Here is a 24,775-nt window from a genome sequence, read left to right as displayed (position 1 = left end):
AGGTGTTTTTAAGAGCCAATTGCATTTAACAACACTCTCTTTAAAAAAAAATCATTTCATTTATTAGCTTGGCTGCTGTTCCGTGTTGCCAAAACAAGACACCAAAAGGTCACTCTCAATCGTTCCAATTACACGCTAGTCAGGAGGCAAAAAAAATAAAACATTTGCTCTCGCACCTCCTGTGTTGAACTGTGATCAAGTAATTAATCTGGCAGGAAAAACTGCAGAAACTCACAAAGTAGCAGCATAAGGATATAATTAACGGTTGCAACACAAACTTTTAAACGAGAGAAGAAGAATGTTTTAAATCCAAGAACGTCTTTAGTGGGCATGGTGTTGAAATGGACTCTGCCACTATATCTCTCAAAGCCAAACAAGAGAGCATGCCAATGTATCTGAGATTCTCAATAAATGGACTTTTAAGTTGGACAACACAGAGACATGATACATCCAGGTGATAAAACAAAAGGAAAGTGAAGTTTTAACAAAGCTGATGGCAAAAAAAATTGAAACTATTACGACCTTTTGTGCTGTTGAGTTTATTTTTTCTTTGTGAGAAACTGGCTTTATTTCTGTGGCTGGTATGATCAATATTAAAGTTAATTCAATTATACATTTAACTAGTTTAAAATTTGAAAGCATAGCTGGAAGCGCTTGCAAAAAAAAGGGCTGATGTCTCTGCTGGTGACTGACAGCAGGTTTGAAAATTACAGTAGCACCCTGAACGCCTCGCAGAGAGAATCTGTGGCAGCAACAAGGCAGTGGTTGATTTGCAGATAGTAATGTCATGATGTCCCCCTCGGCACCATCCTCCATGTTCCTCATTACTGCTAATGTCAGAACCTCCTTTGCTTTTATTTTCACTCTCTCTCTCCTCCTCAATACTTCTCTTAACCCCCCTCATCCAGTTCTCTCCCTTGTTCCTCAGTCTCTTTTAGTCTCTCTCTCTTGTTCTCTCTTACTGTCCCCCCCCCCCCCCCCCCAAGTCTCGCTGCTTCTCAACCCGGGTGTGTCTCTGAGCTCACCTCACAAAGCCGAGCGTCAGAGAATCAGAGCCTCGGCTGACATGACATGCAGGAGACGGCTGTGAGGAGCGGTAGGGACACACACCTCTTGACAGCAGAAGGCAAGCCTCCTGTGCTCCCACTAATGAGACCCCTGACTGCTGTGTCAAATACACTTTGTGTGAATGTGTTCGTATGTATGTGTGTGTATGTTTGTGTTAGTGTGGGGGCGTGCCCACGCTCGCACAACAAAAAAATAAGAAGATAGATTCAGAAATAATGAACACAAAACCAAAAAAAAAAAAAAAGAGTACACAAACAAAAAGCAGGTACATTGTATACAGTATAGTGTGGCAGGCAGGTAGGTTGCAGGTCATAGTGGGGTGAATTACATGTGTGTAAAATCCTCACATTCATAGATGCTGGATTACCAAACACATTTACATATTGCTTTTGTTATGACACCTGCGATCACATAACACCCCATCACACCTTGTCATTCATTATGTATGAGAGTTTAATTTACTGTTTTACATTAAAACAGATGCCTTTAAACAGAGGTTCAACCAGATTTAATGTCCCCACGTATTCAAACGTTGCGTCGTCTCTACAGCAACACAGCAGAAGTTTGGGGTTGGGAAAAGTTCTTGTGTCAAAAAGACGGGCAGGAAGAATGGCTCTAGACATGTTTTTTTTTTTTTTTTTTTTTTTTTTTTTTTAGAAAAAGCACATAGGAGTAACTGGTTTGCTACAAAGAGTGCAACTTAAAAAGTAAGATTAAAGACACAAGTGACACTGATATACCAACTATAATTTTTTTTTGTATTTTTCACCCAGCACTCGAAATGTAAACACTGACAATAATCTAATTGATATTTTTCTGACTTTGCACTGATTTGAAAGCTACCCCATGACATCTGCCTGCAGCGCGCACCTCTTACCTCTGGATTACTGTTACACATGCAGCACACACTGAACTGTGTTACATGAATACACTGATTGTTTTTAATCACGACTCAAGCCACTCTTGTGCACATTATGAGACAGAGGAGTATAGGGTCGTGTTGGACTGGTGTCTGCCGGCTCAGCATGGGGGAGACGTCCCTGAATGAGAGGACACTGTGCTGTCTCTCCTGCAACACCAGGGCAGAATATTCCTGGTGGTGAAAGCAGCACAATGAGCTGATGGATGGTTGAGATAGGGCACAGTGCAATATGGACACGATTTCATGGCGTGATAAATCTCAGCAGGGGCCCATGGCTAAGTGTAATATGAAATCCCTTATCTATGTATCTGCTTCATAACAGCGGCCATCTCCTGCAGCTGGATCTGCCTTTGTTTCTGCAGCTTCTGTCCTGAGCTTGAATGCCACTTTTGATCACATCTACAACAACAACATGTGTGCGCGATAACACATCTTTTTACTCAGTTGTTGTTTGAAATACGATGTGATGAATTATCTAAATTGAAAATTGTCACTGCAGAGATCCTGTTCTATTACCAGTGATCACACTGATAGGCAGCGTTATTAGAGATTTTGAATAAAGTGCTTCACAAAACGGGCCGTGTTTGTTCAAAAACATGTTTGAAATTACACCTGCAGTATAAATGGAATGCAATTTGTCTCACCGAGCTGATCCTTTTAAGGTTGTGAGTGTTATTTAACACCGTCTCTTTAGGATTTCTGATTAAAAAAGAGAGAAATGAAGTCTGCACCTTATCCTCTGATTAGCTTAATCCAATAGGTTAATTGACTTTATCAGGGCACAGGAAACAGATGAGCTGCCATCCCAGCCAGCAATAAAAATCCCTCTAAAATGATGAAATTGGAAAATAACCTATATTTCTTTTAAGATATTTCTTAATATACAACTACAGTTTCATATCACATTGCCGGAGAAATAAGGCACTTTCTCCCAGGAGATGAGAAAAGAATTGAATTTTTCCTTATCGGTCATCTATTTTTCCACAGAATGCTATTACTTGCTGCCTGCCGTTGCTAAGCAACAGGAAATATTAATAGGACCTTTTATTAGCTAGGCTTTACCAGTGGAGTACTAAAATGAGGAAGTGGAAAACATGAATGTGTTACATAAATCTCTGAACCTTTCAGGGTTTGCACAAGTCTCTGTTTGTCCGCTGATTTATGGCTGTGATGGTTCATTTATGGGAGAGGGAGGTGTGAAATGCCACATGGAACATTAGCCTACGGGACAATTTGAAAATAAATAATCACAGAAAAAAAAAGTGAAGAATAAAAAAAAAAAAAAGGAGAGAGCAGTTTAAGGAACAGATGTATTTTTCCTGCCGGATATCAAGAAGCCATTAAACAAGAAAGGTGATATTCTTGTTCTGCTGGAGGCATTGATCATTCCGAATCAACATAGGAATAACTAATAGAAGTCTTGTTCTATCACTGGGCTTGTTGAACTGTGGTGAAGAGCGACAGACGTTCCATCATTTTCCGCAGACGCTCTAATCCCTTTAAAAAATGACTGAAAATGAAGGTCTTTCAGAGGAGAAATAGGTTTTCTTCATCTGAATGGAAAGTATGGAATAAAGCAAAGCTTCAACAAGCAGAAAGTATTTAACCATACACATTTAAAGTCCATATTTGAAAAGTTTAAACACATTTTCGTTACAATATTCCTAAAAAAAGGTCACTTCATAACAGTTCAGATTTACAATTAGGAGAACAAGATGCTCTGTATAAATGCATCGGCTTATCTCTAATCCACATTTTGTCTCTGTTCCATGTTTATACAGAACCCAGCAGGTGTACAGGACGCGATAATACGTTCACAGGGACCCTCCATCAGAGAGGGAACACATTAAAACACACCTCTGCCTCTCTTATCATTAATTCATCCCAGCTTGTCTGTGACAAGTTCAGTTGACATCGCAGCTCATATTTCATTCACACAAGCTTGGAGAGCGAGCACCTGCCAGGAGCACTTAATACCTCGCGAGTAAAAGTAAAGAAAGGAGAAAGAAAACAGCGGCAATTGAACATGACAATCAGGGTGGGATTAACACCTGATAATTAACCCCCCAACAACTACAAGATAAAGAGCTTGTGAGGAAATTCTCGCATTCAAATGCTGCTAACAAAAGAAATTAGAGAATTGATTTGAATATGAATGCAGCCGGCAGATCTTTAAGGCTCCACATCCCTCATTAGAAATGAACTGACCCTCCCTCGTTCGGTGGGATTCTTGTATTGTGGAGAAAGAACAAATGAGATAATACCTGGGAGTTTGATGGAGCTGAGGCTGCGTCTGCATATATAGCTCACTCTGCTAATACAAGGCCGTTACGCATAATATCTCCTGGCTGATTATACATTCATCATCTGTTCCATATTCAAAACATCACACTCAAGCCAGTTTGATGATGGCTAATATTGCATGCATCACTGAGGGACATGAAAAAAATGTAATCAAAGATAATTTATTCCAGTCGCAGGCGCAGGTCATATGACATTGAGAAGCATTTTTAAATGTAGCATAATTGAATATGGAGCCTCTCTATTGAAGGTGTGAAGCTCATATAAATATGCCAATGCAGATACTGAAGAGTTTGACGTAAGGCAAGTTTTCATGTAAAGAAAGCCACAACAGACAACATCAGGAAGGGCCACTTCACTTGTGAGTCCAGAAATTATTCAATAGCAGCAGCAGAGATGAGCATCTTTCTGATACGATCAATGCAACCTGAGCATGGCTATTAAATGTCTAATGTGTTTTGGAACTTGTAGATGCTATGACAGAGCAAGCATTAACAGAGAGAGAGAGAGAGAGAGAGAGAGAGAGAGAGAGAGAGAGAGAGAGAGAGAGAGAGAGAGAGAGAGAGAGGGAACCTGCCAAGTGCATCAGAGCATCAGAGAAAAGAGCTCTCTGAAACATATCAGGTTTGGTCAGGAGGGGCTTCAGGCACAACATAATAAGTATCAGCTGGAGAAAAAAAATGTATGAATTGAAAGTGGCCTCTTTACAAAATTAGTAGAAAAGAGTTAATTATGTCTTTCAGGTTCTAGAGTCAGCAGAGGAGAAACATTTAAAGAATGTGTTCCCCTGTGTCGGAGGGGAAATCAGTTTCCATCAACTTCTAGTTGATTTGACACAACTTTTCATACGTACATATAACTTCATCTTGATATTGAGGACAAATGAACACAATTCAACAACTGTTTAATCTACATCTACAGCATACCGTTTTAAACACTGACTATATATTTGTTTAATGTAGTTGATTGATGGTTTGGTTGATTAAAACTCATTAAATAGTGAAGAATGCAACATTTTCAATGTCCCAAAAAACAGAAGCGTATACCTTCAATTCTTTCTTTTTTTTTAAATAACAGTGAACCGGTGAAATACACTCAATCTTAATTTTACAACAGGTTAAGAAAATGACAAAAAACCTAGATTTAGAGATAATAATCATGACTTTTGTAAAACCCTGACTTAAATATTCTGTAAATAAGAAACAATATTAAGCTCTACTAACAAGTGTTGCCTTTGTATCTGAAGCCTTATAGTTCCTCATGGCCTTAGACCTCCAGTGTTCAACTATTAAAAACATATTAGTGAACCCACTGCTGTACTGGCTAACATGTTCCTTCATTACTGAGAACATGGACAATATTAATTTCACATTTAGCTGCTGTATAAAACAAATGCAAACCATGAAATGTCCAAGAAAAATGTAAAAAATCAGTATGCTTGAGTTTAGCCAGCATGTTTAAAACAACAGTGCCCAGCTGTTTAAGTAGGTGTACGTATATATATGTTCCTTCAGTACTTAGAAACATGGACAATTTCCATTTTACATTCAGCTGCTCACTTGCCAAGCTAATGGGTATTGGAAAATGTTTGTAGAGAAAAATCAATACATTTGCTAGATTTGCATAAAAACTAGAGTGCCCGGACTACTAGTGCCCAGTTTATACAGACCTTTTAAATTCTTCAGACATTGTTTCATTGTCAATAATTCATTGATTGTTTGCATTTGAGGCACAGCTTAACAAAAATAAATGTAAAAGTTGAATTTTTAAATATCTCTATTTTTATGTTTATGTTTCATTTTGAAAATATGACAATCTCAAAATGAAAAGTTGCTATTGGTCAAGGAAATCCACAACCACATGCCACAGTTGCCCCGACCTAAAGATCTACATGTAAACACATTAAGTCAAACAGTTTGCACTACCTGCATGATAGGACCAAACACTGTGGTGTCTAACAGCACCCCCCTTTACTATGATCAACTGCTGCTGTAAAAGCGCTCTTCTCTAAATCATTTTAGTTATATAATCGGCCTATTTACTTTATGTTTATATTGTTGCACCTGCAATGGAGTGCTTTCCCCATACTTGAATCACATAGGAGCACATTAAAAAAGCAGGAGCTCTCAGCCTTTTGTTGAGACAGAATAACCTTATTTCACTCTACTGAATTATCTCTAAAATATCTAATAATGAAATCCAGGAGGTACAGAAACTGGAGGTATGTGCTCATTTTGAATACGAGTTACCTCTTTCCTTTTTTTTGTGCAATTTCTTCTTGCTTTCCTACCCACAATGCCCTCCTCTCTCTCTCTCTCTCTCTCTCTCTCTCTCTCTCTCTCTCTCTCCATCCTCACCCCTCCTTCCTCTCTTCATCCAACTCTATTGCACTCTTTTCATTGCCCAGCTCACGTATTGAATCTGCCTGATGAAAACAGATCTCACTGCAGCACCACAATAGAATGGCTGATGCAGGAAAGATGAACCCTAATGGATTTTTTTTTCAATGTGCTCAAGATTGAATATAAGGCCTGACCTCCACATGTAGTGGATCCATTTCAACACCAGAGATATTGTTTATAGTGAGGACACACAAACACACGGACACACAAACAGGGACAGAATCCCTTACTATCTACATACATCACTTGGAAAAACTGTATCTTTCAGCTCGCTTAGCGGTCTAAAATTAGAATTAACCCTTGTTATTTATCCATCCATGTCAAGTGAGGGAGTCATTATGATAGCATCTCATGTTTGAACTGCAGAGTTTGCTTAATTACTCTGCTCAACAGACTGTGTCAAGGTGAGGCTCCAATTTAATAGACACTCTGCTCTCAGCACAAATGAACCTCTGCCACGCTTTGCTAGTTTTGCCAGGCAGGCTATTTGATTTAGAAATTTCTGAGTTTGCTTTATATGCTGCTTTTTGGAGTGAAGTCGAAGTAGAGCTGTGAAAAGACCTCCTGTCTGTTTAAGGAGCTTCTCTCAGAGTCACTTATGTATAAAGGTTTGAGGCAAGAAATAGTCTGGTAAAATGTTTTTTCTCCCACTATGGATTTCAAGTGTGGAGTATTGGCCGATGACAGTGCCTCTCCAATTTAGTCTGATAAAAAAAAAACATATATATTTTCACTATTTTGAAAAAAACTTTAAATCTCTGACCCTATGTGTATGTGATTCGAATGTTATCAGTTGTGAGGTACGCTGAGTACACTTGAAAAACCGTAGCATAAAATCAAGCTGAGCATATAAAGACAAGCTAAGCTTTAGTTAGCATTAGCTTGGCTAACTTCCCCAAACATCCCATGTCTTTCAAAAAGTGTCAGGGAATATAAATGTTACAAATCTTCTTTGTTTTGAGATTTTACCAGCTTGATTATCTGTTATTAAAAAATTATTTTAATACTATGTCTCAAAATGTGTCGTGGTAAAACATATACGTAGCTGACATTTTGCTAGCTAGTGTTAATAATGCTAATGTTAATGTGCTGAAGTGTGTTATTTTCACCTGATAATTTATCTAGATTCACTTCTTCTTTGCTACTCTTAATCAGTAATTGTTAATGGCAACAACATAAATATACGTGTCATGTAAGTTACTTCTTCAGAAAGGCGGAGCTGATAAATTTCGGTAAAGATCAAATGAAAAACTTCCTGATTAATGGTAAAGCATTTTAGGAAGAACCAGCAAAATGATCAAAACAGGTAAATTGGAACAGCTCTTTTTTGTTATTACATTTTTTTAAAGGTCACCGCTGACCTGGTTAAAGTTATTTTAAGCAGTAACACCTTTTGCCTTTGTCCTGATTTAGCCGTTTGCCTTTGTCCTAAATTACCCTGAGTATCTCAGACCTAATGTGGACTTCATATTTCTGACATTTTCAATATGTGCTGCACTCATGTTTATTTCTCCACTTTCAAAACTAAAACACATTTAATAAACCGCAAACCTTGGTTGTCAGAATACCAATCACATGCACTTGCCAGCATATTGTAGCAAATGTGTTTTGATAATATGCTCCATAATGCATCATTTGAAACATTTCAAATCTCATGCATTTTCATCCCACACCCCGCAGTATTCAATCTATTAAGCCACAGAGTATGGGCCTCTGAATAGCAGTAACAAATATCCTGACTGCCGAGAGAAAGACTGTCCAATCAACCACTGTCTCCACAGTAAAGGTCATGACCAAAATGTGAAATGAATATGAAGATAAATGACACTCCAATCCAATACCTTCCAGCATTATATATAATATATAGTATGTTTATATTTCAGATCTGTATCAGGGCGTGGTTTGGCTTTATGCTTGTTTATCCTTATCTCCTCTGTTTAGGTTGAACATAATACATTATGCTCGACCTAGATATGCATCTGTATATATTTAATGTACACCATATATAATAGATGCTCTTTTCTTTCCATTACCGTACATGCTGCTGACTTGTCTTGTGTTATGATGACTCAGACAGAGAGAGCTGTATAAAACACATGTACTGCATTATGGTCTATTATATTATCAGAGAGGCACAGTTCTCTGTGTGTTTATTATGTCTCAGTCAAAGTAGATTAAGTTATGAAGCTGTAAAATGTTGACCTTCAAGCCCAAAAAGAAGAAGAAGAAAATCCTTGCATATGTTTTTATTGTTGAACATATGTGCTTCCTCTTCTCTGTGCTGGAATCAATAAAAGCATTCACATATGTCTGTACTTTAAAGGCAGGAACTTTATGATACATCAAATGGATCATTCATGTAAAAATCCACCTTATTTCTGTCGAGGTTAACATTTCTTTGAACTCCTCTCATTTTTCAGCTCAGCTTTCTTTACCACATAAGGATGTATATACTGGGAGAGAGCCTATATGCTGCATATGCTTTTTTATATGTGCCATTTGTTGTGATAGAAACCTGTTCAATTTCCTGCAGTTCTCATGAATGCAATTATGGTTTGGAGATGCTAATTCGTGCAGCTGAGGGAGTAATCAACATGTATTCATGTTTGAAGGCTTGACAGATTGACCGATGCATGCTGTTGAGGTAGATATGATGCTGATGGATTTTTCCCACAATCCTTTTCTCCATGCAGCAGAGCTGACATGGCAACCGCTGAACAACCACTCAGTTATTCCCCCTACTTAGCCCCCCTTGTTCATGTCTTTGAAAATTACATATGCCTCATATGGTTGTAATTTGTGTCATTTTAAAAGCTCTTTTAAAGGGGGCTGTTTTGAAAGCCTTGCAAAATTCCAAAGTTTTGTAATGTGTCTTAAAAGTCAAGTCTCTTATGTTCAATGTTCTTCATCATCTTACCCCTCTTCTTTACATCTTTGAAATAGAATTTACCTCAGAAGGTGGCAATCTGTTTCATATTAAGAGAACATTGGCTGTTTTGTGGGATTCCAAAAGTTAGAAAACCATTTTTTAAGTCAAATTAGTCCAATTTTTTACGCGCTCCATCATATTTTTTCCCTTACTTAGTTGCCTTCTTTATGTCTTAGAAATATTATTTATCCAACAAGTTTGCAATCTGTTTCATATCAAAAAGCTCTTTAAAAGTTTGTATTCTGATATTTTGCCATTTCAAAAGGCTGAAATAATCATCTGTTAAATACATTTTGTCCAATTTCTCATGAGCCCTGTCAACTTTTTTTTATCTGCCTTTGTACATGGCTTTTGTTCACTGCATGTACATCTGACCTTGTGTCCTTCTATTTATGTCATATATTACTAAAATACCCTCACAAGTCTACATGATTTGGTAAAAGCCAGTACAGTAAATTCACACCATAAATCCAAAAAGGGTTTAGTTTCAAGCAAACCCCTATAAATAATAATAATAAAATAATAATAATAGGCATTAATCCAGATTATTACCATAAACCTAAATGGTACAAAATATTTGTCACCTCTCCTGAAAATTTTCTCAGACTCCTTGAACTCGAGTCTTTTTTTGTTCCTGTCCCCCAAAGAATGGTTCAGTCCAGGTAATTCTACTCACCGAGGGCATTTGGCTGGAGACGAGGTGACTGTCCTGTGCCAGCATGTTCGACATCATGAGTGTGGGCAGCTCGGGGTACGAGTACGGGTTGATGAGCCCATTGTGTGGCAGCGAGTGGCAGAGGTAGCCTGTGGAGTCGTGCTCCATCAGGTGAAGCAGAGGAGGCTCGGGGTGGTTAGGTGGGGTGATGGGGGGGATCTCGTAGTCTTCGTCCCCGGCTCCGTTTCCACTGCCCGTGCCTCCACCTCCACCTCCTCCCCCACCGCCGCCGGTCTGACCTGTGTAGCTCTAAGGGAGAAACGGAGAGAAAATAACTTAGGTGTTTGGATACTGTTGGATCAAACTCAAGCTACAGGTTTTTTTTTTTTTGTCTGGTATAATTCCATAGGGGTTGCAGAATAAGCCATTCAGTTATTTTGAGCAACAACATTGTGATAAATCTAGTGAGTTGTTTCAGAAGCCATGGGTTCTTAAAGTGTCTATTTCCTGTGCAGGAAATGAACTGCGTAGGAAAAACTCTGGTTGTTTGATAAAGATTCAAAGCTACAAGATAAACCACACATACAATATACAGAACAAGTCAACAACAGCATATTGTTCTGCTAAAAACTAACACAGACTCTTCACTTTGGATGAATTTGGCACCTACAGGTTTAGCTAAAAATGTAGCAACTCTACTACACCACAAAATGTGGGTAAAAAAACGTTTTTTTTTTCCAACGACAGTACAACAAATGTGTCTGTTTGAGATTGACTTGACATGCAGTATTTGTTCTACTGTATGTTTGCAAATGTACTCATCAGTTAACCAATTTGACAACGTATGAATCCTCAAGACTTCGAGCTGACTATATTCAAATAAAAAAAAAGTAGGGCAATTGATAGTGGCAAAATAATCCACTAGGACTGGGGTCGTGTTACCTGCATGAATAGTTTAACCACAAATGCTCATAACTCATTGACTCACAGCTGTCTATTCTAAATGGGACACCTTCAAACAGTACCAGAGGTAGGTTCAATAATTTCAACAGATTAGTGCTAGGTGGCAGTATCCATAGCAACAGTTCAAGTAACCATTGCAACCTGCTTACAGTTATGCTGTCATTTAAATAAATTAATTTTAGAGATGCAGATATTCTTTTTCTTCTATGCATGCTTAACTTTTGTTAATAACTGTTGCTAAAAAAACATAAAATGTGACTGTAGTAAACCAAAGCAATGATACCGCTGCTTTATGACAATGTTCTGAACCTGACCTCACAATGAGTAACTGACTCAAACTCATGAAATGCAACATAATTAGAAGTTTTGGTGTTTGCGTCATCAATTATTTTCTTCTAACATAGCCCATATAACCTTAATATGGCATGATTGTATCTTATCGTATTCACGTCTAGTCACATTAAGTATTGTATCTTACCATTTCGTAACATACCGTATCGTACCGCATCATAACATAATCTATCGTGAGGTATCGTAACATACCGAATCGTAACATACTATTGTAACAAATAGTATCGTATCGTAGCCTATCATACCGTATCGTAACAAACCGCATCGTACCATATCGTAATGTATCGTAACATACTATCGTAACATACCGCATCTTAACAAATAGTATTGTATCGTATCATATTGTCTCGTAGCCTATCATATCGTATTGTAACATACCGTAACGTAACATACAGTATTGTATCGTCACATACCATATTGTATCGTACCCTAACATACCGTATCATACGTATTGTAACATACCATATCGTAACATATGGTATTCTACAGTATCATGACATATCGTATCGTATGATATTGTATCATATTAGACAGAGATGTGACTCTTTAAGTGCAGAGGACTTCAGGATAACACATTTTTTGACAGACCAACTCTATCATTATTGAAATCTGTACCGTCATTTGATTTGAAGTCATTACTCTGGTCACTATTAATTAATGAAATGCTCCCGTGTTAAGAACTAATGCTTAACCGTAAGATGAAGTTGAAGCATTCGTTCTTCAATAATATATAGATTTTTTTTCTGTAGGGAACATATCGGCAGAAATAGAAGCATAAAGAGTTTTTTTCTTATTATGTTAACATCTTTTTCACAATGGAATTTGGTTTATTCCACTCCACAAAAAGCTTTGTAAACTGTTTAAATCTTGATCTGTCATTTTGTTCAAATAGGTGTAATTTAGTTTCAAATGTTGAACGTCTCATTTCGGAACAAAAACTCAAAGCTCAGCGATCAGTAATAAAGGAAAGCAGCAGCCTCCGTGTTTGTGTGCTGTCGCGCTAACACAGTAAGTCCAATCAGATCAGAGTTCTGCACTGAGCAAGAAGAAAAGAAAAATAGCAGGGAAATTCAACGGGGAATGAAAAGCAATTTTGTCTGAGACGATCCAACTTGACTCCCATTGTAATGACTGAGTCAAATTAATCATCACAAATAATATTCTGGTGTCAGCCATTCAAGGGTTTTTTAATAGAATTTTTATGATTCATGTCTAGCGGTATACATCAAACAGTCAGTTCTGCAACATTTCTGAAATCAATTCAATATCATCTTTGTGTAGGCTGTCATCCTCGGCAGCAGAGTGGTCATTTATCTCTCAAACAGATACTTTTAGAAAATAAGGGGCGCGGGGAGATGGAAGAAAGGAGAGAGGATACAGGGCACTTTTTTCCCTCTTGTTTATCTCCACGCTGTTTTATTATAAAGGTGAAGGTAAAGGCACATTCTGTAATATTGTGACCGTATGATTAACTACTTTGTTAAGATTTATAACTGACAATGAAATAACAAAAATAGGACTATTTTTCTGCCCCCCAAAAAATCTCAATCTGCTTCTAAAAGATATGTAGAGCTTGTTACTGTCTAATGTTGGTGTTTATTAATCTGTAAGTGATAGCAACATTAGAATCCTTTCGTTTTTTTTGTCATTTCTCATCGACCAAGCCGTTATGTTCCTGTAAGAGAATACGAATGCACACTTTTCTTTGTTACAACAAAAGCTTTCAGAAAGATTAAAATGTATTTAATGTGTTTTAAAAGAATCTAACACAGTAAGCACAAAAAAAAAAAAAAAACAGATGAGAGGAATTTCATTAAGCTACAAAACCTAAAACACTAACACAGGTCTTTAATTTCACCGCAAGAAAGGGACGCTGGGAATGTTTTATTGTGCAACAAGAATGCAGACACAGACTCAGCGTTTAAAGCAAGCTTTTATCTTCCTTCATGTTACACCAAATAAAGAGAAAGAAGAAGGAAAGGAAGTGCGATTGCCTCAATTTGATTCACTTTGTCCTGAAAAAGCCTGCAAGCCAGTTGATATTAATTTTCTGGCCCGTCCTTTGATGACAGATGTTTTTGTAAACCTGTGGGGATAATGTTATTGTTTGGTCTAATGGACAAGAGAACGAACATTTCCTGAGATTCAATTTCCCTCATAATTGTTGGAAGGAAACTAAATTGTCTGCTGTAAACATTGGGGCCATTGTGTGAAGTGAGTCCCCGTGCGCGTCTCCCTCAGAGCCCTTCGCATCATTGTCATCTCTTTGCTTTGACCATGTTTGACCACTGTGTAACCGTAAGCCGTGCTTAGTCATCATCGAGCATGTTCATCAACCTTTTGTTTTCTCTGTGTTTAAATATATATCCAACCTACACAGACATTTTCCAGGTCATTTCCCATTTTTTTGGGATTGTGCAAAGGGACGAGGACTGAGGATGTGTCATGTGTTAGATTGCTGTGGGGGCTCATCCAGTGCCCTTGATGATAAAATGTAAATACCAAGGACGTTCCCAGTTGGATTGTGGCAGGATAAATTATTCATATGCCTCTATTCAGAATGAGCTTGCATGTACAGGAGCACATGTACACTCTGGCTAATGTATACTCTTTTCTACTTTAAAAGTAAAATCCAAACAAAGGAGATGAATTTGATGGATTGTGTGGTATAGACCAGCATGTGTCCTAGTATGGAATTGGCTTTTCAAACAAAAGCTCCCCCCCCCTCTCTCTTTCTCATCATTGGTTTACTTTCAATAGCCAGGATCCAAAAGCTGCATTTCACAGATTCTATTTTCTCACAGAAGCATCCTTTATTTTCCCTCCTCTGATCAATAGCACAAACTATAGGGAACATTATTTCCAATACACAGTATGCTCAGCCTGCACAGCGAGCGAAACACAATCTGTAACATTTTAATTAAGAGACAGATCTCTCCACTGTAAGTGTTACATACCGGCACACCTTTCATTTGAAAGAAACAGATGAACAGACAGTTGGTCTGGGACTGAGAGAGAAAATAACATTGATTGGGGAGCTTTCCAGCTTGTCTTTTATTTTGGCACAGATCTCCGCCTCCCTCTGCAACACTGCCGGAGTGTTCAAGGCCTTCTGGAGATGATATTGACTGTGGCTAATGGCTCATTATCTGTACATTTTCTCTCTTATTACATTATTGTTGCAATGCCTGTAGAAATCTGAATCCAGAACATAACCCAATTAATAAAGAAATGTTTATTAAGTCTGTAAAATTAGTCGCTGTCAAATATAATTCATACATACAACAAAAGAGCTGCATGCCTCTGAAATACTTCAAGCTCTTGACACCCTTATTCAAAACTGAAGAAATCGATGGATACAGGAACTCTATTTTGATCATTTTTGATCATTTAAGCCATTTTAAAACAAACATTCTCCCCTGCCAGCTTCTCAAATTTGAGGTTTTGCTCAAATTTTAATTTTATTGATTGTTTAATGGGTATTTTTGGAATATTGGTTTGAATGAAAATGTGCATTTTTTCTTGTTTTTGACAGTTCACAGACTAAGTTGTTCATCAGATATTTCATAAAGAATCAGGGAACTAATCTATATTTAATACAATTATTATTTGTACTTCTATTCACTTTGTTTTAGTACACCACCTCAAAGGGACTTTCTTTGAAAAAGAGCTTTTATGACAGAAACTGTGACTATTTCCTCTTCAAAATAATCAGCCTAAACATAAAGCCCATAGATATGAGCGTGAGTGCATACATTCAGTCCAGTTGCTTATGTGCCACACAGACTTCAGACTTTGGAGTCCCCTCAAGTCTGCATTTGTTTTGAGGGGAGGGCGGGACCGACAGCTCAGAGACAGACGATGACAGATCTGCCTTGCCGCTAATGTGCACTTATCTGCCTATTGGAGAGCTTTGTCACAGTGGTGATTTATGCTTAAAATCCTCCACACACTACCACTTCCATCACCTCAGACACACTTCGTTCCAACACCTTTTTGTGCATTGCTCTGCACGCAGAGACAAAGTCAAGCCCTGTTATCTTTCCTTTCCACGCAGTCCAGTTTGTAAGGGAAAACGTTGGATTTATCTTTAGGATGAATTTGAGAGCATCATCTATTCTTTTTAACCGTGCCATCACTCTCAAAAAAAAAAAGATTATACAGTATTTTTATGAATTATCCTGTTTACCTGTGCATGCAGGGCACCTCTATTTTATCTTAGACTTTATATAAGTGGAAGTAGCCTCTTGGTTCAAAAGTAAAGCCAATGCAGAAGTACCTTCAAATTGCATTTTCAAAGTGGCCCTCAGTGGGAGACGAGTTACAGAGGAAGAAGATGAAAACTAAGAATTAAAAGAGAGAAACTTGCCCTACTTCTCACTGATTTATTAACTGAGTTAAAAAATTATTCTGAATGAGTTTATGGGATAAGATGGGAAATTATGTGGTTTTATGTTAAATGATACAATATGATTTGATACCATACTATACCATACCATACCATTACCATACTATTACCATACCATACCATACCATACCATTACCATACTATTACCATACCATACCATACCATACCATACCATACAATACCATTACCATACCATACCATACCATACCATACCATACCATACCATACCATGCGATAACACACACTAAGGTAATGTTGGCGTTGATGCATGAAAATAATTGATGAGAACTTTGCTTTTATGTGTTTGTCTGTTTGCCTGATAAGGATATTGATCTGGGGCTTGAACCACACATGACCTGCCTCCACAGTACTAGAAATGTACTGTAATGTAGTTTTCTTTTTGTTAATAACCAATGCAGAGTAAAGTTGATGATAAAGCATAATATCCCTAAAGGGACAGGCTTTCTGTGACTGACAAGAAACTACCACAGTGGACATCTAATCCATGATAGAGGTGCAGCAATGCATATGACGTCAGCATGGCTTCTATTGTTATTCCACAGTTATGATAATTAGAGGGAAATAGCTATCTCAGATCTAATAACATTCATTATTTCGTCAAATCTGAAAAAAAAGGTGATTTCTATTAATTTGTCTGTTTGTTACTGATATCATTTTCCTTTTTCCTCTTCTTCCTCTCTCCCTGCCCCTCCATCCCTCTCAGTCAACTCAGGCTTAATTAAAGCCATAGCTGTTCATCTGCTACAATATCATGTCAGGGGGTATCAACACAACACAAAGCCGTCTCTGGCAGAGCCCAAAGAGAGAGAGAGAGAGAGAGCGAGAGAGGGAGGGAGGAGAGATCCAGTTACAGCCACCCTACACCTCCACTCTCCTCTTCCTCTCTTTGCTGCCCAGACCAGCCTGTAGCCTGCACCCTCACAGAGCCCAACAGTTCTGGTCCCTGCTCCAGCCCCCACCCCCCGCTCCCCGGACCCTGATCAACCCCCCCCCCCCAAACCCCCCCCCCAGTACTCCCCTGTGTCATCTCATCTCCCCCTAAAACAGCCAGGCTGCATTATTTATCTGTCACTATGTTACTGTTTGGAAATCATGAAAGGGGCTGTGGGGATGGGGATGCTAAACTAAACCGCTGTGTACTTGGTCTCTGTCCGGTGAATGAATGGGACGGGGGGGGGGGGCAGAGAGAAAAAGGGGGTGAGTCAGGGAAAAATAATGTCAAAGGCAAACTCTTTCTAGGAAATAAAATACAGCTACTATCTCTTTAGCCACAGCTATGTACGAAGAAAATAATGCAGCAAAAAAATAAATAAAATTCTATCCTTATGGAGTGAAAAAAAATGGATGTAATGGAAAAGCCAACCAACTTTACACCATTTGATTATGCGATTCTTCACCCCAGAAACTGAGTTGATTACTAACTAACCTCCCATTGACTAAAACCAGCCGCCTTAATTGTCCCCCTTACTTTTATGTCTCCTTCCCTCCTTCTCCCTCGTGTATCCTGTTCCCAGCGCTCATCTCACTTGTCAGTCAAGGTCAGGAGGTCACCCTCATCTGATCGCGTGTCAGAGCCGATTAGAATCAGAGCTTTTGTGCCATGTCATATTTCATTATGCATTTGACTCATCTTGTGGGTCAGGGGGTCAGTGTGATTTGATTGGATGACAGAAATGATATAATTTGTGTTTAACCCTAGGCTGTATGAGGCTCTGAGTGGCGTACTAATGCATTTTGCTAAGACGGGGCAAGGCCCTCTCCACGAGCGACTAATTTGAAGTGGCACACCGCAGAGTTGAAGGAGAGCCAGAGCTATTGCTCAACATGCTGAGGTTATAAGGGAGGCTTTATCAAATAATAAACACAACCTCTCTTGTACCTCTGTTTCTGTCTGTCTATCTCTTGCACGCTTTCTTTTTTTTTACTTTACAAACTGATGCAAGCGCACAGACGTTAGCTGCCTCGTGCTGCCGTCTCCCCTCCTCCCTGTTTTTTTTCTTCATCAATTTGATTCACTAAAAATGTGTCACTGACCTTCTTTTCTCTAGTTGATTTTTTTCCTCTTCCTTCTCTCTGTTCTGCCTCTTGTTTCTTCCTCTCTGTCTAAGAACACTTGATATCGTCAGAGAGAGGAGACTAATGGAGAAGTGCTGTCAGCAACAGCCACATCATTATTGCTGAACATTCAAGTGGAACACAAACAACATTTAAATAGCTCCCAAAAGACTCCAGAATATAATGGAATAGGCAAATAACGATGGCAAGTTATTATTTTCAAGAAGAACAGGGACAACATTTACCATTTGATCAACAAATATGTATTTATATCCTGATTCATGTAACAATAACCACAAATCCCCATGCAGCTAGCCAAGTTAGCTTGCACTAGAATTAGCTGATAACCTTGATTACCCCTCAATCCACGCTAGCCGCACCTCTCATCCAAAAAAAGTCACTTCTGGGTCTTAAATAAACAACATGGCAGCATCCAAAATATCCAAGCCAATAAGGCTAAAAGGGTACATTGGTCATGTCACGGTTGCTACATCCACTTCTCCTAAACAGTCTGGTTTCAACAACATACTTTTCACGTGATGACCCATTTTCTTTATACTACATCTGTATTCCCCCTTTTCAATAAACATGTGTTCTTCAAACACACCAAACTTTATAATTTCCTCTAAAAACAAGTAAAGACGCCCAGTCAGCTCCTTCAGACACGTTATTGCCAAACACATATCCTAATGCTCTGTGCAGGAAGAGTTCAGGACCTGGCAGTAGTAATTATATGCAGATGCAGCCCAGTGTCAGTGAAAACTCGCCTGTGATCTCCACTAATGCGGTCGAAAAACAAACCATGGGTGCACGGGATTGCTCAGGTTTCCCAATAGTCATCTAGAGTGATTGTGATGGTGATGTTGATACTGCTGTGGGTGAAGAAGTGGGGAGAGGGGAGGATGGAGGGAGGGGGGAGAGAGTGGAGAGGAAGGAGCAGAAAAGAAAAAAGGAGGAGGGGGGGGGGGGGATGGGACGGAGATGAATCCAACATTTCAAATGAGGACCATAATCAAACTTATTGCCTGACAGGGTGGATCTTGGATTATAATGTTACGTTGGCAGACATGCAGTACTATTTCCAGAGTCCCCTCTGTCTCTTCCTGTTGGGAGCAACGATGTCTCCTGCAGAAGGAAGCCTTTTTAACTTTGCTCCTCTGCACACAACTGTCTGTTCTGCGGGGCTTAAAAAACAGAAAATGTTACTTCTACTGCTGAGTACAGACCACACAGAAGCTGCCCAGAGACTTAAAAACATAACAAAAAAACAGCAGTCAGTCAACTGTTTTTTAATTTTGAATGACTCTTCTTTTACACTCACTGTCAAAACCATTATTAGCACGTGGACAATGGCGCTTCTGTGTCTGTATGACAAAACTAATTATTGTTATAAGAACAAGTAAATGGACAAAAACAGCACAATAAAAGGTTGGTGGATCAGTACCCACTGACTCTAACAATGTTGGAGATAACAAAGGGAGCGCTGATGGCGCAGTCATCCAAACAAACGTGCATTATTCTGAGAATTGTTAGGATCCTGTCACCCACAAATAACTCTGCTATACACCAACAGAAAGTGCATGAGGCTGGTGAGTGTGTGTGTGTGTGTGTGTGTGTGTGTGTGTGTGTGTGTGTGTGTGTGTGTGTGTGTGTGTGTGTGTGTGTGCCATTAAATCTGTGTGACAAATGTGTGTCTGCATGCATGAGTGTTATGGCTCTTTGTGAATATTTTCAAGGTATTCCTGATTCATTTGAATAAAGACTTACTGTCAAACAGTGCCTGCTCTGTGTGAGTGTGGTGTGAGTGCGTTCTTAAGTGTCTCCCCTCCCTGGTTCTGAGTCAATGAGGCTGTGTATCGGAGGCTGGCACAGCTGGTGGGAGCAGGAGTCTAACATCTGGACCCTCGTACTCTTGGTGCCATTGTTAATAAGAGGCTGGTGGGGAGTGGAGGGGAGTGGAGGAGACAGCTCTCCAGTGTCAATGAACCTCCCTGTCTCTCACTGGAGCTCAGCACTGCAGCTTAGACCTGATGCAGCACAAAAAGGACCTCCAGCTTAGCAGCATATCTAAGACTAAGATCTCTAAGATAAATCTAGGAGGGAGAGCTGAATAGGCCTGGGCCACGTTAGGAGCGTGATTGTAAGGATTGTTAGCTGGTTTATCAGTCAACTTTGGTTTGGACTGTCAAATAACTATTAGTGAATGCATTGCCACAAAATGATACTCTCAGACAACAAATATGTTTGATTTTTGGTGGTTTTCACTTGCAACACAAAATTCTTGTTTTTCCAAGCTCAACAATTGCTAAATAATGTAAATTTAAAAAAAAATGGTATTGACTTTAATGCCGCCCCCTTGGAGAAACTCTTAGTCCTGCACAGCCAGACCTATCTTCAGATTCATAATAATTACCTACTGATGAGTCAGTGGGTCGAGGATGATCCAACTATTGGCCAAAGTTACAGATGACCAGACAACTTTGCATATCCTATGGAGAAATCAAGCGTCAACACTACAGAAAAACTAAACGCATTCCAAACTCTTGACGTATACAATTTTGTACTCTGCGTTCATGTCCAGGACATAGGCTACTGACATTTGTAGATGTTTTTTTGTGTTTTAAGGATTTATGTTCTGCCTATAGCCAGCAGAAGGGACAAAGCTATACAAGAAGCGGGCTATCATAAACAAGTCAAACAACTACTGGCAGTGAACTGCACTTATAGGCAACTCTTTGTTAATTACTTAATTCATTGTTTAATGATATATGAAAGCAAAGTAAATCCCCTTATGTACTGCTTCTCTGTGTTTCTCTCCACTTGAGACTAAACACAGAGTGAGTGTGTTTTTACAAAACACTGTTGGGAGGAAACTTGTTTTGAAGGAACATCTGCACATGAGAGTTCAAGCCCTGGCATCTTAATGTTACAGTCCAAAGGAAAATACATGACATAAACTTAAGAAATAATAGGCCTGCCATGATCCGAGTCTTGGTCAAAACTTGCAGCTTTAAGGGAGCAGCTGGCTGGGTAGGTGGTCGCTTTTGCATCATATAGAAAAAGGTTAAATGAAATTAAGTCAGGGAAGGAAACCCCTTTACCCTTCAAGTATAGAGCGGTAATCTTGTCTAAATTTTGAATTGTCAAGTACTTTGGTTTATGATCAAACACATTAGATTAAAGGACACTCACATCAGTCTCCTCTTTGTTTCTGTTTAAAACTAATGAACACTGGACACAGTTTACCTGAAAAACATCAACATATTAGCATCTCCTTTGTGAACATGTTAACACACAATGTATAGCTGCGTCATAGAGCTGTTGGCATGGCTACTGGGTCCTAACCTTATTAAATTAACTCAAAACAGCAGCCATTTATTACTGTAATTGATACATGTTTTGTTTCCATATTCTTGCTGTATTTTCTGTAATCTTCTTTACAGATTGTTAACCTCACCTACATAACACAAATAGAGGCTTTCATACAGATGTATAAATATATCAGCCTCAGGCTTTGTATCAATAGCTTTGCTGTGTTCTGCTTAACCCGATTAATAAGAAAAATGAAATAACCTCATTTCAACTTTCTCTGGGCTGAGGAAAGAAGTCAACATGGATCGATGTCAGCTTAGAGCTTCTTTTTTTTTCGTACCTTGAAGATACTGCATCAATAATTAACCAAGTATTTCTGCTAATGAATCTCAGTTCAATGGAACATTTTCCTCTCTAATAACCCATGGCTTTTTTTTTTCACAGCCGAGAGGGAAAACGAGTTCAAGGCCAACTTTGTACATTTCATCTTTAAAGGAGATAGAAAATCTGTGTGGTTGTGGAAAAGCTAAACAGACACTGACCATTTCATGGTCTTTTCTAAAAGTCTGGCATGTGATCTACAAGAGTGAGTGTTTGGTCCTTCATCATTCTCTCCAATGAGGTGAAAGGGTCTACACAAACACATTAAGGTTGCCATTAGTTTCATCTGATCACCTGGGGCAACAGGGGGATGGACAGCTTGGCAGAGCGAGGGCCTTACACAAATATACAGCTGTATATGTGCAGCCATGTCAGATGACTATTTCAAACAGAGGGGCTTTCAAACAGGCCAAGAGAGAGTGAGGAGGGTGAGGTTTTTTGGGGGGAAGGGGGGCTCCAAATGACTGTAAAAAGGCCACAGGGAGAGGGAATGGGAGGGAGAGAGAGAGAGAGAGAGAGAGCTTTCCATCTTTCTACTGCCGTGACAAATATGCCTGCACATCTTTTTGCATTGTCTCCGCTCTCTGCTTCGTCAGCGAACAGCTATAGAAATATTTTGGCAGGCTGCGCTTTGTTTTCCTTTTCACAAAAGATGGAGTGAGGGAGAGAGAGAGAATGACAGAAAGCAAGAGAGAGGGAAAGGGAGGGAGAGAAAAAAGACAGACTGGGGGAGTGAGAGAGAAGAGGACAGAGGGAGAAAGAGAGAGGGAGGTGGTATTGGTTGGGAAAGGTGAACGGATGTTGTCAGAGATTTATGGAAAATTTGAGAAAAGAAGGATAAAGAAAGGAAGGTGGAGGGCAAGAGAGTAGAAATATGGGTTAAAGGCAGGTGGAAGGAAGGTTTAAAAGTTGGGGGGAAAAACGAGACAAAAGATTGAGTAGGAGATGTAATTGTTACAATACCTGTACCAGTATTAGAAATGCCTTCATGACAGCCATCTGTTTTAGGCCTAAAATGTAGTATCAGTTTTCGGCACCAAAAAATATCAACTTGTTTCTTTATCTTGAAAAACATTAGCCAACACAAAACAACATTTATTATGGCTTCCAATAGCATCTGTTTAAGTGCTGCACAGATAAAATTATTTCAGGTTTAAAGTGACAGTGGGAAAAAGCAACAGTGTTATTTGCCACAGCTAGGAAAATGTTAGCCTTTTCCCTTAAGACGTTTCCAGGTAATCATTTTTATATGAAGCTGTGTTCTTTTAAAACCAGTAGAAATATAACATGAAGCAATTTAATGTAGAAAATCTAGATTGTCTGGAGCTGTTTTGTTGACCAAGTTGACTCAAGAGGGCTGATGCTAATGCTAACCCAGGTTGTAGGTTTAGCTTGGATTCATTTGGTGTACTGAGCCAGGGTATACAAGAATAAAAACGATTATTTCATATCTGTCCATGGTTAGAATAAGTAAGCTGATATGTTTGTGTATTATCATACTGGGTATCAGAGAGAGAGACTTGGTGACGTCAAGGCTAGGCGTTTGAATCAGTTTTGGGCAGTGTCACAGCATCTCAGGGAAGAGAGGGAAAAAGGTGAGATTGGACAAGAAGTAAAGAAGTAGTGGTGGGAAAAATAAAGCAGAGGGAGATAAATCAAGTGAAGTGGCAAAATAAGATTGGGGTGTCGAGCAGAGTGTTTGGCACCTATAGAAGAATCAATCGGAAGAAGAGGGGGCAGGTGGAAGTGAGGGGAGGAGGAGCCTGCCACTCAGGTCCCTCGCCCCAGTCTAAACAGCGGGAGGAAGCTGTAAATCAGACTAATGCGGCTGAGCCGTAATTCAGACCAGCAGGGCCAGGGCGCTAGCGCAGGGACCCCGAACGGCGGGAGTTTACAAAACGCTGCCACGAGGCTTTAATCAGTGCAATGATCCGAAGATACCGTCCCCTCCAATCAGCGGGCTTCCTGTCAGTCACACACGACTGAACCCGACCAATCAGGCTCCGTCGAGGGTCCAGACGGGCCGGCTGGGCTTTGGGCTGCAGCCAAACAAGAAATTACTCATCTAAACTGGAAAGGTGGAATGGGGCTTTAATTCAGAGCGAAGAGGGACGAGGTGATAGATTTGTCAAAGGTTGGACATAAAAGACCACAGGATCGTGTTCTACAAAGGTCCATCAGAAACATATTGGAGGAGGATTACAGACACAGGGGAGCTGTGAGGGAAGACTTCATCAAATTTATCAGATGAAGTTTCTGCAAGTTTAGGCAGTAAAACTGGGTGATAGACATCAAATCTGTTGCAAAACTAAGTCCCTCATTAAAACCTTTAAGAATAACATAAGAGGCTCATTAAAAGTTCAGTCAATCTGCGTTATAAACTGAATAATAATCACATCTGTTTGCTGCCACCCAAAAAACTTTCCATCTATTCTACAATCTGTCTCTTTTTCTCAGAGTCTTGCATATCTGCTGTTGGCACTCAAACACCTCTCTAATTACAATTACAACACCCAAGGGGGCTTTGTGCAATACTTGCCAACAAAAAAAACAGAAAACCAAGGCGAGAAATAGCATCAAACTTACCGTTAAAACATCATTTGAACTCCCTGCATGTAAAACAGGCGGATAAACTTTAAAATTACCAGAAGCTGCTTTTTCATACCTGCATTTAACTCAACAAGGGAAGGAGGAGGGCAATGCATTAACTTAAAAGTGAGCGGAAAAAATGCAAATGTAGTCCACTTTATCATCAGGCATTCAAACAGACACTTTCAACTCAGTAATCCATAATTCTTTTTTTTTTTTGCTTTGATGCTGAGGAAACGGCTACAGTTTGATGGTAAAACTGAGCTGGATTCTGTTGTAGTTCTTGTAAGAGTCGCACTGGTGTGACTGGCGGGGCTACACACACACACACACTGTGCATGTTAAAACCACATGCAGCGTCTTGGCAGCAAAGACGCTACGGCGGCAGCCAATCAATAAAACCTTGTTACGCTAATTG

The 24,775-nt window shown here is 39.3% G+C and overlaps 1 protein-coding gene across 5 annotated transcripts in view; it reads right to left on the bottom strand.

The window, feature by feature from the left end:
• Positions 1-24,775, bottom strand: part of tox2 (TOX high mobility group box family member 2) — a 128,429-nt gene that overhangs the window by 22,276 nt on the left and 81,378 nt on the right. For all 5 annotated transcript variants that reach the window (XM_061043289.1, XM_061043288.1, XM_061043286.1 and 2 more), the window contains exon 4: positions 10,299-10,586. In XM_061043289.1, coding sequence (XP_060899272.1) covers positions 10,299-10,586 — 288 coding nt within the window. The remainder of the gene's footprint in view (positions 1-10,298; positions 10,587-24,775) is intronic.

This window comes from Labrus mixtus, chromosome 7 (genome assembly GCF_963584025.1).
Source record: "Labrus mixtus chromosome 7, fLabMix1.1, whole genome shotgun sequence".
Taxonomy (NCBI): Eukaryota; Metazoa; Chordata; class Actinopteri; order Labriformes; family Labridae; genus Labrus; species Labrus mixtus.
Note: the sequence above shows the minus strand (reverse complement) of the source record. Positions and strands in the feature narration are given on the sequence as shown.